The sequence below is a fragment of the Dromiciops gliroides genome, chromosome 3 (genome assembly GCF_019393635.1).
Source record: "Dromiciops gliroides isolate mDroGli1 chromosome 3, mDroGli1.pri, whole genome shotgun sequence".
Taxonomy (NCBI): domain Eukaryota; kingdom Metazoa; phylum Chordata; class Mammalia; order Microbiotheria; family Microbiotheriidae; genus Dromiciops; species Dromiciops gliroides.
The window spans coordinates 88812552-88830556 of record NC_057863.1 but is presented as its reverse complement, the minus strand read 5'-3'; the positions used below and the strand labels follow the sequence as shown (position 1 = coordinate 88830556).

At 37.9% G+C, this 18005-nt stretch overlaps 1 protein-coding gene across 1 annotated transcript in view; it reads left to right on the top strand.

Moving 5' to 3' along the window:
* CDK15 (cyclin dependent kinase 15) overlaps nt 1–18005 on the top strand; it is a 94628-nt gene that overhangs the window by 16269 nt on the left and 60354 nt on the right. The window contains exons 5-9 of the mRNA XM_043996811.1: nt 1486–1580; nt 6003–6065; nt 9917–10040; nt 11059–11179; nt 17507–17600. Of these exons, the coding sequence (XP_043852746.1) occupies nt 1486–1580; nt 6003–6065; nt 9917–10040; nt 11059–11179; nt 17507–17600 (497 nt within the window). The remainder of the gene's footprint in view (nt 1–1485; nt 1581–6002; nt 6066–9916; nt 10041–11058; nt 11180–17506; nt 17601–18005) is intronic.

The window sequence follows — 18005 nt, the reverse complement described above, 5'->3', positions numbered from 1 at the left end:
GAAGGAAGGAAGGAAGGAAGGAAGGAAGGAAGGAAGGAAGGAAGGAAGGAAGGAAGGAAGGAAGGAAGGAAGGAAGGAAGAAAGGAAGAAAGAAAGAAAAAGAAAAAAGAAAGAAAGAAAGAAAATAGTCTAGCTGGGGAAGACAATGTATGTATACAGAGTCATAAACAAAATAGATAATAGGTGACTTGGGGGAAGGAATTAGCAGGTATGATGGGGATCAGGCAAGGCCTTCTGAAGAGGAGTTTATGTTAAATCCTGGAGGTATAGGGAGAAATTGGAGTTTATTTAGAGAGTGACATGTGAGACCTGTTCTTTAAGAATATCACTTTGGCAGTTGTGTGGAGGGGGAGAGGATAGGCTTGAGACAGGGACCAAGTGTAAGGCTATTCCTCAGAAAAGTATTTTTAAATATATAAAATAAAATACATAAGATTACAAAGGGGATGTGGGAGAAGGAAAGGGAACAAGCATTTATTGCATATTTCCCTTCTGTGATTTCTCTCCATCAGGACTGACTACTTTCACCTTACAAAAATTTGGGGGGAGGAGGCAAAGGAATAAGAGAGCAATAGCATACTATGTGAGTTTCACTGGACCACATTTCTTAGGGATGGACGAAGGGGATGCATGACCTCCTTTCTCCCCCCGCTCAGATAATTGCCTATCTGTGCAACATATCCTTCAAAATACCTGTCCCTTAGATAAGCATTCTCCTCCATATTACAGATGTTCCATTCCTTGCTCTGATTCCTCCTGCCTTCCCATTGTACCAGGACCTGAAGACCCCTTTTTAAAAAAAGGAAGGAAATCTGGAGAAGGTGTAGATTTGTCATCTTCTAGAGAAGGGGTTCTTAATCTGAGATCTATCTATGATACATTTTAGGGGACCTGTGAACCTGAACGGGAAAAAATCATGTCTTTATTTCAATATAATTGGCTTTCTTCATAATCTTATGTATTTTGTTTTATGCACTAAAAAGATTATTCTGAGAAGGGCTCCATAGGCTTTACCAGATTGCCAGAGGGGTCCATGACACAAAAGGGTTAAAAATTCCTGTTCTATAGGGTGGAGGATTCACATAATTCCCAGCTTCACCACTACCTCAGTCGGTAAATTTAGGATTGTCACTTTACCCTTCAATACTTTCATTTCTGTTGCAGGGATGATCTTGTTCCCAAAGGATGAAATTTGCAAAGCTCTTTGAATACTAGGATGAAATTGATTGGGTAGATGGAAGCACATTATTATTTGAGCCTAATGCAACCAATGCAGCCTCTAAGAAAAGCAAACTTTTATTGATTTACCCTGTACAAAATAATGATACAGTCCTTTGCTATTATAAGCACTATTTCCCAGAAAAAGGGACTTTCTCAGACAGCTAAAAGATATAGTGAAACATATCGAGTTGAACCTATTTTAAGAAATTTTCAAAGTATTAGTTTTATTATCAATGGATTGATTTTATTTTTTAATTTTTTCAGCCTCCCTCCTGAAGGGTTTGAAGCATGCCAATATTGTGCTCCTGCATGACATTATCCACACCAAAGAGACCCTGACTTTTGTTTTTGAATACATGGTGAGTTGCTCTAGCATTTTACAAAGCACCAGGAAAAAGCCTGGTGCTTGTATAATGAATCTGTTAATATTTTATGGCATTATAAAACTTTTATTACAATGTGGAAGGTATTATGGAAAATTTCATTACTGTGATTAGCGGTGCCTTATTGCTTTTATTCCCATTCTCCTTTTACTTTTTACCCTCCACTTCTTAAGTGCCCCTTTCCCCTTTCTGACAATAGGTGCATAAGTCTCATTTGCTGGGGAAAACTTGTGATGCTTTAACATGATTACCTCTTTTTACCACTTCACTGTCTTATTAAGAACATGGTGAAATTGCTTTACCTTCCCACTCTACTCCACCTCCACTGGTGTACTTCTGATGATAGTTCTCTGACAAGCTAACTAAAGGAAAAGGTGTGTGTGTGTGGGGGGAGAGTTGCAGGGGGAACAGCTAAATAAGCATCAAGAAAACACACAGTGAAATATCCTAGGCTAGCATGTTCTGTTTCTCAGTGCACTGAGAATGAACATACAAATACAGCTGTATCCAGTGGCATCAGATTTAACCAGGATGTTATGTCTAGTTATGTTGAATGGGTCATATTATTTGTTGGAGAAGGCACTTGGTCATAGAGTCGATCTTTTCCAATACTAAACACAGGTTACATTTAGATCGCAGCAGATTGTTAAAAGCCCCAGAGATTAGCGCTCAGAATGTCTTCTTTTGAAAAAAAAATAGTTTGTTATTTTTGTTATTTCCAATTAATGAGAATTTTTGAAATGAATCCATCCTTTCTATTACTTCCCCCTTGAGTAATTTTCAAAACCCTCACTATTAACTGGGGCCTCAATATTTGGTGGACTAGATGACATCAAAACAAATTCTCACATTAGTTATGTCCCGAAATATGTCTCTTTCTGAATTTTAAATTCATCACCTCTCTCAGGAGGTATCATGTTTCACCTTCATTCTTTTGTACTTGTGGTTTATCATTGACTTGGTGAACGTTCTAAAAATCTTTCAAAGTTGTTTTCCACGATAATGTTATTGTAGAAATTGTTCTTCTACTTTCTGCTTACTTTATTCTGTATCAGTTCATAAAAGTCTTCCCATTTTCCTCTGAAATGGTTTCATTTAACCATTTCCAATTGCACAGTAATATTCCATTACATTTAGATAACACAAAATTTTTTAGCCATTTCCCAATAGGAGGACACTTCTTTTTTAATTTCTAATTTTTGGCTACCATGAAAAGAATTGCTATGAATATTTTTTGTACATTTAGTTCCCTTTCTTCCTTCTTTGATTTCTTTGGAGCATAGGCCTAGTAGTGGTATTGCTAGGTCAAAGGGCATATATAGTTTAGTCATTTTCCGGGTAGAGTTCCAAATTGCTTTCCAGAACTGCTAGACCAATTCACAGCTTTACCGACAGTGGATCTGTTTTCCTATAGCTCCTCCAATATTTGTCATTTTCTGTTTTTGTCATCTTTGACAGTCTGATAGGTGTGAGGAGATATCTCAAAGTTGCTTAAATTTGCATTTATTTTGTTGTTACTGATTTAGAATGTTCTTCATATGGTTGTTTTTTCTCTTTTAAAAATTATTTGTTTTAATTAGTTAAGATCTGCCTTGTCACCCTTCTACTTCAACTCCTTAAGAACACAAGAAAACAAAACCCTTTATAAGCATGTATAGTCAATCAAAACAAATTTCCACATTGGCCCGATCTGGACATATTGACCTCATTCTGCATTCTGAGGCCATTACCTCTCTTTCAAGAGTCAGGTAGCATATTTCCACATTCGTCTTCTGGAATCCTAGTTGGTCATTATGCTGCTTAGAGTTCAGCACAATAGTATTCCATCACATTGTATAACATAATTTGTTTATCCATTCCCATTCCTCATTTTATGAGCTCCTAGACCCAATTCCCATTCTTTGATACCTCAAAAAGATCTATGTTTTATGAACATTCTTAGAGGTTGTTTTGCTTAGGACAAATTCTTCCCTGAATATATCACCTTTCTAATTCTTCCTTGTCCCTTATCTCCTTTCTGTCCCACTTCCCTGTTGAATGAAATGAATTTCTGAATATGTGTGTGTATGAAACTATTCTAAGAATATGTATATTCTTAGAATATATGTATTAGTATATACACATACACACATATATTCTTCCTTCTTTTTATGAGATGAGAGTGAAGTTCAAGTATTAGTCATTATCCTCACCCCTTAGTCCTTGTTTTTTTGGATATTAACTTGTGCACTCTGATTATGTGAGATAATTTCCCCTAACTTTACTTTCCCTTCCCCCTACAATATATTCTTCTTCCCCCTCTCTTTCCACTTTTTTCTTATAATCATCAAGATAGAACAATTCTCAGGCCTTGTCTAAGTGGATTCTTTCTATGAACCCTGATGATAATAAGATTCAGAGGGAACACATATAATCTCCCCATATTTGAATGTAAGCAGTTCATTCTTATTTAGTCCTTTAACTTTGTTCATTTATGTTTATACCTTTTTATGTTTCTCTTCACATCTGTGTTTGAAAATCAAAGTCTCTCTGTAGATCTGGTCTTTTCATAATGTTTGGAAGGCCTCTATTTCATTAGAGATCCATTTCTCCCCTATAGCATTACATTCACTTTTACAGTAATTTGTTGTAATTCTTGGCTGTAAGCCCATATTCTTTGCCTTCTGGAATAACATAGTCTAAGTTTTCTGCTTCTTTCTAATGGTGGCTATGAAATGCTATGTGATTCTGCCTGTGGCTCCTTACTTAGTATTTGAATTCTTTCTGGCTATGTACAGTATTTTTTCTTTGATCTGGAAGCTCTGGATTTTGGCTATGACTTTTCTGGGAGTTTTAATTTTGGGGTTTCTTTCAGGATGCAATTGGTGAATTCTTTCTATTTCCACTTTGCTTTCTGGTTTGAAGAGATATGGGAAGTTTTAATATTTCTTGAAATAAGATAACTCACCTCTTATTTTTGTCATGGTATTCAGTTAGTACAGTGATTCTTACATTTTTTTCTTCTCAACCTTTTTTCCAGGTCAATTGTTTTTGCTATAAAGACATCTTACATTTTCTTCTTATTTTAGCCTCTAACTTTGTTTTAATATTTCTTGTTTTCTCATGAAGTTATTAATTTCTATTTGGTCCATTCTAATTTTCAACGGTGTTTGTTGCTTGGGCAGGGTTTTGTACCTCTTGTGCCAAGCTATTAATTTCCTTTCTAATTCCTTCTTCCATAGCTCTGATTCATTTCTAAAATTTTTTCCTCAAGTGGTGTCATTACATTTATTTTTTTATTATTTATTTTTTTTTTAGTGAGGCAATTGGGGTTAAATGACTTCCCCAGGGTCACACAGCTAGTAAGTATTAAGTGTCTGAGGCCGGATTTGAACTCAGGTACTCCTGAATCCAGGGCTGGTGCTCTATCCACTGCATCAGCTAGCTGCCCCTGTGTCATTACATTTATAAACATATTTTTAAACTTAAAAAAAAAACAAACCCCAAACCTTGCTTCATTTCTTCTAGGAGCTCTGGTTGAATTTGTGGCCAAGCTTTGTTTTCCTCTTAGGCCTTGCTTGTAGATGTTTTGGAATCATTCTTTTCTTCTGGGTTTGTGTTCTGAGCTTCCCTGCCACTATAATAGCTCATTATGGTGGGGTTCTATTTTTTTATTTTCCCATTCTTCCAGTCTGCTTCCTGACTTGAGACTTGATGTTAAGGCACTTCTGGAGGCAAGGTCTGGATTGGTCCTGTTGTTGCTTTCTTGGGTATTAGGTATTGTATTATTTCAGGATCTCAGGGAAAGGCTGAAGGCCTGCAAGCTTTCAGTACTCCCCAAGTGATATGATCCAGAGAAAAGTCTGATTACTGACCCCCTGGTCTGAGCTTTGCAAGTTCCTGACTTGTGTTTGGGTCTGTGCAAGAATAAAATGCCGCTGGATTCCTCCTTTCTCAACCAGTTGGAAAGCTCCTTTGGCTTAGAGAGGTGCAAGTGTAGGATCTCCTTTGATCTGGAATTCCTGCCTTGTCTGGACTTCCCTCCTGTGCAGGTTAGACCAGGTGCTAGAACTGAGATACAGTTCTGCTCTTGGGGCTGAAGCAAACTATTATTGCTGGCCTCTGAAGTCTCCACGTACACAACCCGTGGCTTCCCTACCAAGGAGCGCCACCGCTATGTGGCGAATGGCTTATAAAGTTGAATCAGTAGCATATGTATCTTGAGAACAAAACCTTTATCAGAAAATAATTATTGCTATTAACCAGCTACCTATTTGCTTTCTAATTTCCACTGAATTAGATTTCTTAGAACATATTCTGAAGGTTGTCTGCTATTTACCTAAAAGTTGGTACTTGTACATGCTAACTTTATTTTTTTTTTCGTTCTTTCATTCTTCCTGCTCCCACTGTCTCATTTAGCATACTGACCTGGCCCAGTATATGTCTCAACATCCAGGAGGTCTTCATCCTCACAATGTCAGGGTGAGTACTTTAGGGGTGTGGTAAAAAAAATGAAAGTTTTTAACAGTCGGTTAGGATAACTGAAAGACATGTTTCTTTGAAACAGAAGAATTTTGAAATGCATTTTCATTCTCAAAACAGGTCATGCCAATTATCATGATACCAAACAAGTGAACAGAGGTCACTTCCCCAATTTCAACAACAAAAAGTACAAATGAAAGGAAGTGTTGGGAGATAAAACTGAACGTTAGGCTGGCACTGAATTGGGCAGGGACTTGACTGTCAAACTAAGGAGTTTACTTTGTGCTATGGAAAATGGAAAATCATGAAATTGTTTGGTTTGGTTTAGTTTTCGAGTGGCATGATCATAGCCCTGCTTTTAGAAGATTGACCTGGCACCAGTGTGGAAAATGGACTGGAGGAGGGAGGGACCAGTGACTAATACATGTAGTCAATAGGTTGGGAAAGGCCTTTGGATTTAGTGATTGAGGTTTTTGTTAACAGTCGAGGGAGCAATTTCAGTAGAAAAGCCTTTGGATGTGGTGACTGAAATTACTGGTGATGTTTGAGAGAGCAGTCTTCTTAGAGTGGTGGGGACAGAAACTAGATTGCAGAAGATTAAGGCGTGGATGCGGACTAATGTGATAGCAGCTAGTGAAGAGCGCTCTTCTACGCTAGCAAGGAAAGAAGAAGCAGCATGTTTAAGGAAAGGAGAAAGCTGAATTATATTGGGGGCAGAAGTGAAAGGAACCAGAGGAGAGGAAGAGGTTGAAAGTGCTGGAATGAGAGTGGATAATCCCAGCATTCATAGTCTATGCCCCAAACAAAATGAAGAAGGGCTGGGCCAGGGGCAAAACCCAATGAATCTATTCTATGATCTCTTGATCTCTTTCCTTTTCTTTTTATTCTTTCTCTTGGTCTGCTCTGTCCTTTTCTTAGCCTTATCCTGCTTTGCCTCCTGGATAAATTGGCTTCTATCATATCTCACCTTAACTCTCACTTTCTGTGAGAGGCATTTCCTGATCTGGCTCTTTGCTTCCCCACTTTGGTTTGTGAGTATCTCTCATTTACACCATCTACATCTTGTGTGCACATAGTTGTTGGCAGGTTGTTTATCCCATAAGAATAGGAGTTCTTTGAGACAGGGATCGTGATTTTGCCTTTAAAATAAAAAAAAAAAATTTTGTATCCCCAATGCAAAGTGCTATTCTTGGCTTGTATGTAGTAAATGCTTAATAAATGCTTGTTGGTTATTTCCTTTCTTCTTCCTTACTTTGCCCTCTTCCTTATCCTGTCCCATCTCCTTTTTTCTTTCTTCCCTTCACTTTGAAGTATTTCCTATTGTAGCATATTTTTTCTGCTATCCTTTCTTTTACCTTTTTTTCCGATACTTACTTTTCATTACCTTTTTCACATGTCATTTATATTTGTGATACCTGCAGTTAAACTTTCAACTCACTTCCAGTTGGCTCCAGCTTTACCCATCCCACTGTTCTCTACATTGCATAACTAAGCAGGCCTCTTCACAATAAGAGAAGGCATTGACAAATGTCATGGAACTAGTGGAAATCTGGCATGGGCAGAGAACAAGGAAATTTTCACAAGATTGAATATTATATGAATATAAAAAACCAGCAAAGCTTCTATAACTTCTATGACAGGTAACCTATAGAAGGTAATTTAAGTGATTTGCCCAAAGTAAATAGTGTGTCTAATGGCTCAAACATTTCTGGCTCCTGCTTCTGGGTCAGGCCATGCCAATCATTAACTCTGGTTTCAAAGTCTTATATGCCACTGACAGCTGAGCACTGGACTTGGCACGTCTCTGAGATGCCCAGGTTCCCTGATAGGGTGGAAAAATTGATTCATCTGTTCAATTCTGCCACCGTCTCCATGTCACCAGGAATGCGAGGGCTGATACTTTCTTTTCTGAACTGTAGGAACATGCTCTGGGCTGGCATAATCTTCTTGAACACCAGTGTTAGCTTTTGAATTCTCCATTGCCAGTGGCATTGGAAGAAATAGCAAAAGACACTTAGGATATTATATGTTTTTTTCCCTTCTTATTGGCTTCTGTACTTGTGGAAAACTGATTGGAAGGTGATAATTTTTCTAATTCCTAGGCTTTATGGCCACATAAGACATTTCTTAATTTGGTATGGAAATGGTTTCTTTTCTCCTTTTTCCTCCTTCATTCCTTTTCTTTCTATGTCTCATTTAATTTTATTTTTCCCAGTGTCTTCTCTTGTTTTTAGTTTCCTTTCCTTGTTAATCCATCATCTGTAGTCTTTTCCTTATAGTTTCAAATATGAACCTAGGATTGTTAAAATAGACAAAAAGCTAACTATGACTCCATTTCCCACAGTCAGTTGACTATGTCTTTCTTTCCCAGTCCATGGTCTGTTATTTTAAGGATATCTGAGATACAATAAAATTTAAACCCTAGAGAACCATTTCCAGGTTAGTACTTATCTTGAGCTAAGTGCAATGCTGGGAAAGTCGACTTGTCTTTGGATTTTTTAGGTGATTTTTTTTCCGAAAGACCGATGACTAATGCAGGAGTTTAAGCTGAAATTTTAAAGATTAAAAAAGGCCCCTTCTTCTGTATCAAGGAGCTAAGTCTGCTCCTTCCCCAAACTTCCCTATTTCTGGTAATATTGGCACCATCTTCCCACTCTCCCAGCCTTATTACCTAGGAGTTCTCCTTGATAGCTTTCTCTTCTTTTCTCCACACATCCAATTAGTTGTCAAATCCTGTTTACAATATTTCATATCTAGTCTTCCCTCTCCACCCAATTCCTATTGTAGCCACTGGTGCAGGCACTTGTCTCTTCTCACTTGAACTATTCTAATACCCTTTTTTTTTTTTTTTTTTTTAGTGAGGCAATTGGGGTTAAGTGACTTGCCCAGGGTCACACAGCTAGTAAGTGTTAAGTGTCTGAGGCTGGATTTGAACTCAGGTACTCCTGAATCCAGGGCCAGTGCTCTATCCACTGCGCCACCTAGCTGCCCCTCTAATACCCTTTTAACTGGTCTTCCTTCTGCTAGTCTTTCTCTTTCCAATTCATCCTTTATACCACTGTCTAAGTAATATTCCTAATTCACACTTATGATCTTATGTACTCTTCCACTTAAAAACTTTTAGTGACTCGCAATTGCCTGCTGAGCAAAGTATAAACTGCCCTTAGAATGTCTTGAAAACCAGGCCTTCTATAATCTGCCTCCATTTTCTCTTTCCAAACTGATTTAATTCCTGGTCACCTCAATCTCCTTGCCTTTGATTATTCTGCCCCTGAACCTGGAATAGAGTCTTCCCTTTCTGCCAGCCAAACAACTCACAGAAATGCAAAATCTCTGGGTTGGGATGAATTGCACAAACTGTTTGATCTGACCAAAAATTATATTGATAAATGATTTCCCTTTTACCCAATCATATGAAAGTGATGGATATCACCCTCCTCAGGTGTGAAAGTAACACTTTGCCCAAATCTCCCCTTTCGCAGATTCCATTTTCCCATGCAGAATAGTGAGTTGTATTCCTATCTTTTGGCCCCTCCTCCCTTATTAAATTTTAAGCTTCTTGAGAGCAATACCTATGACATGTAGTGCAGAGTCTTGCACATAGTTAAGCATAATAAATGCTAACAATTAGATAGAAATTAATAATGAGAAGCCAGAAAATGAGAGATTTTGTTGTTGTTTTGGATCATGGTCCAGTGACCTTACTGTGCTATTTTTAAAAAAAATCTTAGTTTTTGTTTCCCTCAAAGCATAATTTAACCATCCTCTCTTAGAAAACTGTTTTTGATTTAAAGTGGATATTAACACATGATAGCACAGAACTGCTTAGGTATGATGGTTATTCTTTCCAGCTCTTCATGTTTCAACTTTTGCGGGGCCTGGCTTATATCCACCATCAACACATTCTTCACCGGGATCTGAAACCTCAGAACTTACTCATCAGTTATCTTGGAGAACTCAAATTAGCTGATTTTGGTGAGTCAATCTCTCCTTCCCTGGGTCTCATTCTCATTTATGAACAATGACGCTTTTGTGTGCACATGTTTATTTATCCAGTGCATTGGCTAGATCTGGCCTTTGGAAACGTGGGGCCCCAGGAGACATAGTACTTGGTGAGCATCTCAAACTTCTATAGAGCATGAAAGAGGTAGAGATGCTGATTTGGGTCATGTCAGCTCTCTAGTTAGACGCCAAAAGTTGGGATCAAGTCTATAAGACAATACTCTTTATTTGAATAGTGGCAGCAAGCCACATTACATGAAGGTAGCCAGCATGGAGGAGGAATTTCTAAACTATAGGGTTCTCGAGGGTCCCTCACCCAGTGGAAATCCTGAATCAGAACTAAAACACTAACTCTCAGGATAATTTGGGAATATTATAGAAAGGGAGGATGAAGAGGTCAACTTTAGACCATACTTTTCCAGAGTTATATTGTGGTATACTTGTCCAAACAGTCAAGTTCTGGGTGCTTGCCTTGTAGCAAGCTACAAGTATAGGCTATCAGAGCAGAAAAAAAATACTAACTCTGTATTTTTGGCACAACTGCTGATTTTTTAATTAAAAATTTAATTATATTAAATTTAATAATTTAGTTAAATTTTAAATTTAGCATTAGGAAGATAAAGCATTTCTTTTTTAGAAAGAGAGGTATTAGAGTAGCAGAGCCTCTCTTACCCTCATGTCTTTATGTCTCATATCTTAGATTTGTCTAAATCCCCTTCTTTGGTCCATTACAATCTGATTCTTAGGGAAGGTAGAATTATTGAAAAAAATCCAGAAATAGAAGGTCACTAGAATGATATAGTGTGATAAGAGAAACTTTGATGAAATGAGCCAAATTGATCTACTGATCTGTTTTTTGAGTGTCTGCTCTTTCTTCTGTCCTCTCCCATGACTTGTTCACCTCTGTGGCAAAATCAACCACCATGTTTCTATGGGACATATAAATATAATTACTTGCATCTGTTTTTTTTTTTTTAACATAATCTGGCAGGTCTTGCTCGGGCTAAGTCAATCCCCAGTCAGACATATTCTTCGGAAGTGGTGACGCTGTGGTATCGTCCTCCAGATGCATTGCTAGGAGCCACGGAATACTCCTCTGATTTGGATATCTGGTAAGAATGATACTAAGGCATTTCATGCCTTAAGATTACCTGCAGGGGGCAGCTAGGTGGATAAAGCACCAGCCCTGGATTCAGGAGGACCTGAGTTCAAATCCAGCCTCCGACCCATGACACTTACTAGCTGTGTGACCCTGGGCAAGTTACTTAACCCTCATTCCCCTCCCTCCCCCCCCCAAAAAAAAAGATTACTTGCAAAGTCTGGTTCTGTCATGTGTGCTATATTTTTAACTCCTTAAGGGTAAGAGCTGTGTAGTCTTCTCTAATCTTCTAGGAAAAATAAAAACTACGTAGAAAAGTTAATTCATCAGAGACCAGTGGAGGTAAAACACCACAAAAACAGCAAGAAAGGAAACCCTTATTCTAGTCTGATTATGAAATCTTGCATTAATCAGCAAGCATTTATCAAGCAACCTCTTTTGTATGTCACCTATTTTTTCTGTCTCTTGTTTTCTTGATTTGTAAAAATGGGATGATAATACTTGCCCTTCTTCCTAACTCACAGGAAATGTTGGAATGATTTTCCCCATGCAATGGTGGGAGCCACTTTGGGGCTTCATAGTAAAATGGGAGGATTGTGGAGCCTCCTAAGATGGAGTGTTTAGTCCAAGACATTAAAGGTTGTCTCTGTACATTGAGATATTGAAGGCATCTGTCTTGCACACCCAGAACCATCCTAGCCATTTAGAGTTCTCCCTTTTAGATGTGTTATGATTTGGAGTTACATTCAACTTCTCATAAGAGAAGAAGAAAATAATTACGATATTCATGGCATTTTTCAACTCCCTTGGGAGAACAGTATGAGAAAGATACAAGGTACTACTGATATTATTCATAAACCTAAATGTTAAATACCAGTGGCCTGGAAATATTTCTGTTGTTCAGTCATTTCAGTTGTGTCTGACATGTTATGACCACATTGGGGAGTTTCTTGGCAAAGATACTGGAGTGGTTTGCCATTTCCTTCTCCAACCCATTTTACAGATGAGGAACTGGGGCCAACAAGGTTAAGTGACTTGCCCAGGGTCATACTGCTAGTGTCAGAGGCCAGATTTGAACTCAGGAAGATGAGTCTTCCTGACTCCAGGGCCAGCACTCTATCCACTCTACCACTTAGGTCTCCCAAAGACTTGAAAAGGGCAGCAGAAGTGCTACACCAATACCTCCGCAGATAGTGTTTAACATCCCAGTATAATTTCAGGAAAGATAACCTGAAAGTCAAATTGCATATGCACCCATCAATTGGTACTGCTCTCCAGTGACATTTCCTAGGTTTCTCTGGCACTTTGGAATTTTGTAGTATTGCCACAGTATTACTAATAATTACATATCCAGTACAATGGAAATGCAGAGAATGACTAGAAAGTAAAATGGAGCTAAGTTGTTCTTCACCAGTGAGTTCCTCAGCATCATTGCCCCTGAATAATGAAAATGGATTTGAAAAATTCAAACTAAACTCATTATTTCTTATTACTTTTCTCTTTCTCCATTAAACTCTTACCTTAATGCTTCTTGGTGGCTCAAGGTTCATCCTGAGTTCTCAAAAGTTATCACAGGAAAGCTTTGGCTCTGGCAGGTCTGGATCCACCCAGGAATAGTATGTACTTAACCTTTGAATGTCAGACTTGCTATTTTCAGAGAGACTCAACCTCAGAATGTGTTACCCGCCTGGTATTGGCCATTTGGGACCCTAGCAACTCATGAAGACCAAAAGACGTTTACTGAAGTATAAAAGGACTACAATTTGCATCTATGGATGATGAAATCACAGATTCTTGAAGTGTTGAAGTTTTGTTATACTCTAACCCCAATAATGTGCCAGCCCCTACAATGGGGCACCTAAGTGGATAGAGAACTATCTTGGAGTCAAGAAAACTCATCTTTCTCAATATTCTGGCCTCATACACTTAATAGCTATGTAACCCTGGGCAAGTCACTTAACCCTGATTGCCTCAGTTTCCTCATCTCTAAAATGAGCTCCAGAAGGAAATGGCAAACCAAGCCACTCTAGTATCTTTGCCAGGAAAACCCCAAATGGTGTCATAAAGTGTCAGACACAACTGAAATGAATGAACAACAAATTGTTGGATAGGACTGAAAAATGACTGTCAACAACATAATGTGCCAAATACAATGTGAGACTAGAACAATCACCACTTTACTGGTGAGTTTATTGAATTAAGATTCTCTTAACAGGGCAATCACAGGACACTGGGATTTAAGTTAGGATTTTTTTTTTCTTTTACTATGGGGAGACGGTGGGTCTGGGTGGGAAAGGACATGAGGGCAATGGAGAAAGGGGAGGAGAAGAGGATTGCTAATTGAAGGAAAGAAAGAAAAAACTAATCCTATTCTATTGGACCATGTAATCCCCAAGGAATCTAAATGGAATTCCATTTGCAAAGGCATATGACAGTGGGTGTTAACTCTTTTGTCTTCAGTAACTTAATTTTAATAAACAATGTATTATAAAAGTTCCTTCATAGCAGCAGTGTCAGTGGTGGGGTATACATAAAGTTAACAGCTTAACAGCACCTTGGTTAGATTGTAGAAAATATCTAAGTAGGTTTTACTAATAGTCCCAGCATTCTTTAATCCTCTAGCATCTTTCTCTCTTTTTGATATCCTTTTCAGGCCCTAAAAAGATCCAATTAGGGAGGCTTTAGCAAGAATAACACAGTATTTTAGGAAGATTACACTGGGTTTTAGGGAAGATTTTGCTTTGGAATAAAAAGTCCTCTACACAGAGCTGATTTTAGGCAGCTACTAGGCTTATTGAAAAAACTCAGGTTGTCTCTGATGGATATGTTATGTACAGTTAAGCCTCTTAACAGTTATGTGAACCTTCTGAAGTAAAGGGAAAATAAGAAGAAAAAAAGAAGAAAACCAGTCTAATTTATTATTTGAAATAACTTGCCATCTCCATATATTGTGCTATTTTAAAATCATTTCAACACCAAAAAATAAAAAAAAAGTGATTATGGAGCAGCTAGGTGGCACAGTGGATAGAGCACTGGCCCTGGATTCAGGAGGACCTAAGTTCAAATCTGGTCTCAGACACTTGACACTTACTAGCTGTGTGACCCTGGGCAAATCACTTAACCCCAATTGCCTCACCCCCCCCAAAAAAAGTGATTATTCTTTTCCCCAAGAAACATCTTATATATGTTACATGTAGCTTCGGAGGGCAAGGACTTAAACTTTCTAAAATACTTCCTTTAGGATTTGACTTAGGAATTTAAGGAGTGTTGCTCTCTTAAGGGAAGATTTATTCAGTGCAACTAGAGAGAAATTTAAGGAGATAGCAAAGAATTTCTGAGTTATTATCTTTTGCTGAAGTTATGTAAAGATACAAGTGACTCTGTAAAAGAATCCATTGCATTTCTCCTTTCTGGAAGGGTTTACTGTTGGATGTCAATAATATCTTCTCCTAAAATAGTTGCGAACAAGTAAAAAATGGGTAAAGTATCTAGTGATCCTTGTGGAGAAAATAAATCTGAAAAATAGCAAATCTGAAAAATGAAGGCAAATTAAAGCTTCTCTTATCATTGTATTGATATTGATATATAAACTCCCTTTGGAACTTTTCCAGTGCTAAAATATAACTGTTGGATATAGTTTGGATTTTAATGCAATTTTACATTTTTAATGCAATTATCACCTGCCTTTCACTTCAGTTCTAGAATTGTATGTAATACAGGGTGTCCCAAAAATCTTATTACCATTTTAAACTGCTTTTAAAACTTAAAATGGCAGGGCAGCTAGGTGGCGCAGTGGATAGAGCACCGGCCCTGGATTCAGGAGAACCTCAGTTCAAATCCGGCCTCAGACACATGACACTAGCTGTGTGACCCTGGGCAAGTCACTTAACCCCAATTGCCTCACACAAAACAAAAACAAAAACAACAAAAACAAAACTTAAAATGGCACTAAGATTTTTTGGATACTCTATATATGAATAGACTAAATCAGTGCTACACCTTGAGACTATGGGATAGTACTCCCTAAGGTATTCTCAATTTGACTCTCCCCACCAAGAACCAAGAGATTGTGACTGTCTACTTGATGAAAATGGAAAAATTCAATCAAATCTTAATATCTTATCTCATCAATACTAACAACTTCATCATCTGGCAGTACCTGAATAACTGGCTTCAAGGTGTCAAACATCTGGATAAAAGTGCAAAATCAAAATAGCTCCAGGAATAGGACACCAGACCTAGTGAATTTAAAACTTCAAAGGTATTATGGAATGGTCCAACAAGGGAACTTCATTCGAAGTTCCAGAAACCAAAAATAACATTAAAAGGCAACAAACCTCTCCGAAGCCATGCAACAAAACATTCTTGGGGATAAAAAGAAGCCAGGTTTAAATCCTAGAATGATGCACATGTGTTTATTTGAGCCTTGTTGAAATGCCTAAGACATAATCCTGGTAGTCAACTACTTGAACCCTCTTACTCCATATCACTCAGAAGACTCTTAATAAGAACTAGTATTAATAATAAAATCATTCTTGTTCATTTTTGGCCCATGGGAGTCATTTATAAGCATGACTACCCAGGAAGGAAAACATATTTCATTAGAGTTAAACATTTTGTTTCTCTTCTCAGAAACTGAATAATTGAATTTAAGTGAGAATGTATGATTTAAAAAAAATTATATATTATGTTCCTAGCTGCAGAGTGTTTTCTCTTTTCAAAAGAATTCTCTAAAAGATGAACTTTTTTGGCAGGAGCCCTTTATTGTCATAGCAACATTATTGGCCCAGGTTTCTTTGTTTTCCTTCTTTTAAAGATATATCCTGGGGGCAGCTAGGTGGTGCACTGGATAAAGCACCAGCTTTGGATTCAGGAGGACCTGAGTTCAAATCCAGTCTCAGACACTTGACACTTACTAGCTGTGTGACCCTGGGCAAGTCACTTAACCATCATCCCCCCCCTCAATATATATACATATGTATGTATGTATATCTCCTTCTCCTTCCCTCCTCCCTTAGTCATTGAGCCCTCTTTTGTAACAAAGAGTTAAAAAAAGAGAGGGGGAAAAACCCACAGTCTGGCAAAACTAACCAACATATAAACCAAGTCTGACCATCCATGAGGTGTTCTGCTTCCATAGTCCTCTACCTCTGCAAAGAAGGGAGAAAAAGATTTTTTTTCAGGTCTTATTTGGAGCCACATTTTGTCATTATCATCACATTACATTCAGTTTCAAAGTTTTTTGATGTGGTAGGCGTGGTTCTTTCCATTTATATTGTTGTAGTATTGTCTATATAATTTTCTACATTTCACTTACTTCACTTCTGCTTCTCTGAATTCATGCTAGTCATCCATTCTTACAGGATAGTAATATTTCATAACATTCATATACCTTCATTTGTTTAACCAGTCCATAATTACCCTTTATCCAAGATTTCTAACAATAGGTATTCTTGAATGACTGTCTCTGAACATTTTTCTAGGAAAGTAACCATGAGTCAGGTCTAGTTTTGCACATATGTGATAGTTAATACCCCCCCCATTTCACATACTGGTGCCACATTTTAGTAAAGATATTTATAAACTTGAGAATATCCAGAAAAGACAAACCAGGTGGTGAAGGTTAATATCATATGAAGATGGGGGCAGCTAGATGGCACAGTGGATAGAGCACCGGCCCTGGATTCAGGAGTACCTGAGTTAAATCCGGCCTCAGACACTTAACACTTACTAGCTGTGTGACCCTGGGCAAGTCACTTAACCCCAATTGCCCCTCAAAAAAAACAAAAACAAAACCAAAATATCATATGAAGATTAGTTGAAGGAGAGAGGGATGTTTAGCAAGAGGAAAGGGCCCCATGGGCAATCATCTTTTTAAAAATTAAACTATGTTATGGAAATGGTTGTTTTATTCCAAAAATTAAAAAAAAAATTTTTAAAGGGGAAGAGGAAGAGTTGAGGGGAATATAAAAATTGTCTTTAAGTATTTTAAGGACTGTATTATGGAGAAGGGATTAGATTTGTTCTGTTTGGCCCTGGGAAGGCAGAACTAGAAGTGGGTAGAATTAGGAAAATATTAAATTTAGATTCGATGCAAAGAAAAACTATAATTAGAACTATTGAAAATTGGAATGGGCTACCTCAAAAGAAAGTGGGTTTCCCCCTCACTGGAAGTCTTCAGGGAAGGGTCAGGTGACCTCTTGTCAGATTTGTTATAGAGAGAATTCTTATTCCCATACAAAATGAACTAGATGACTTCTGGGATTCTGTCCAATTTTCACATCCTGGAATTCATGTAATGTCCTCAAAGGTACCAAAGTCACTTTTTTCTCTTTTTTAGGGGAGCAGGCTGCATATTTATTGAAATGCTCCAGGGCCAGCCTTTATTTCCTGGAGTTTCTGATATCATTGAACAACTAGAGAAGATCTGGGCGGTAAGAAAAAGGATATCTTATTCCCAAAGAGAAACATACATAAGTTTTAAACTTTGAACTATCTACCCTGAGGAGGACTATAACAACCTAGTGTCATTGAGGTATTGATTGTATATTGGGCTTGATTAAGGGTATAGGTTGGGCATGGTGGTACATACATGTAATTGACATTACTAAGAAGACAGACTGGTCAATCCCTCCTTGAATTTGGGAGTTTTAAGCTATAGTAGGGCTAGAGCTGATCAGATGTCCACACTGTTACCAATATGGTGAGTCTATGGGAGCAGGGGTAGAGGGGAGAACCAGCGAGTAGCAAAATGACCCAAGTTGAAAATGGAGCAGGTCAAGATTCAATCAGATGGTATGAATTTATGAGGGGCTGCTGCCCTTTGGACCTGTATAAAA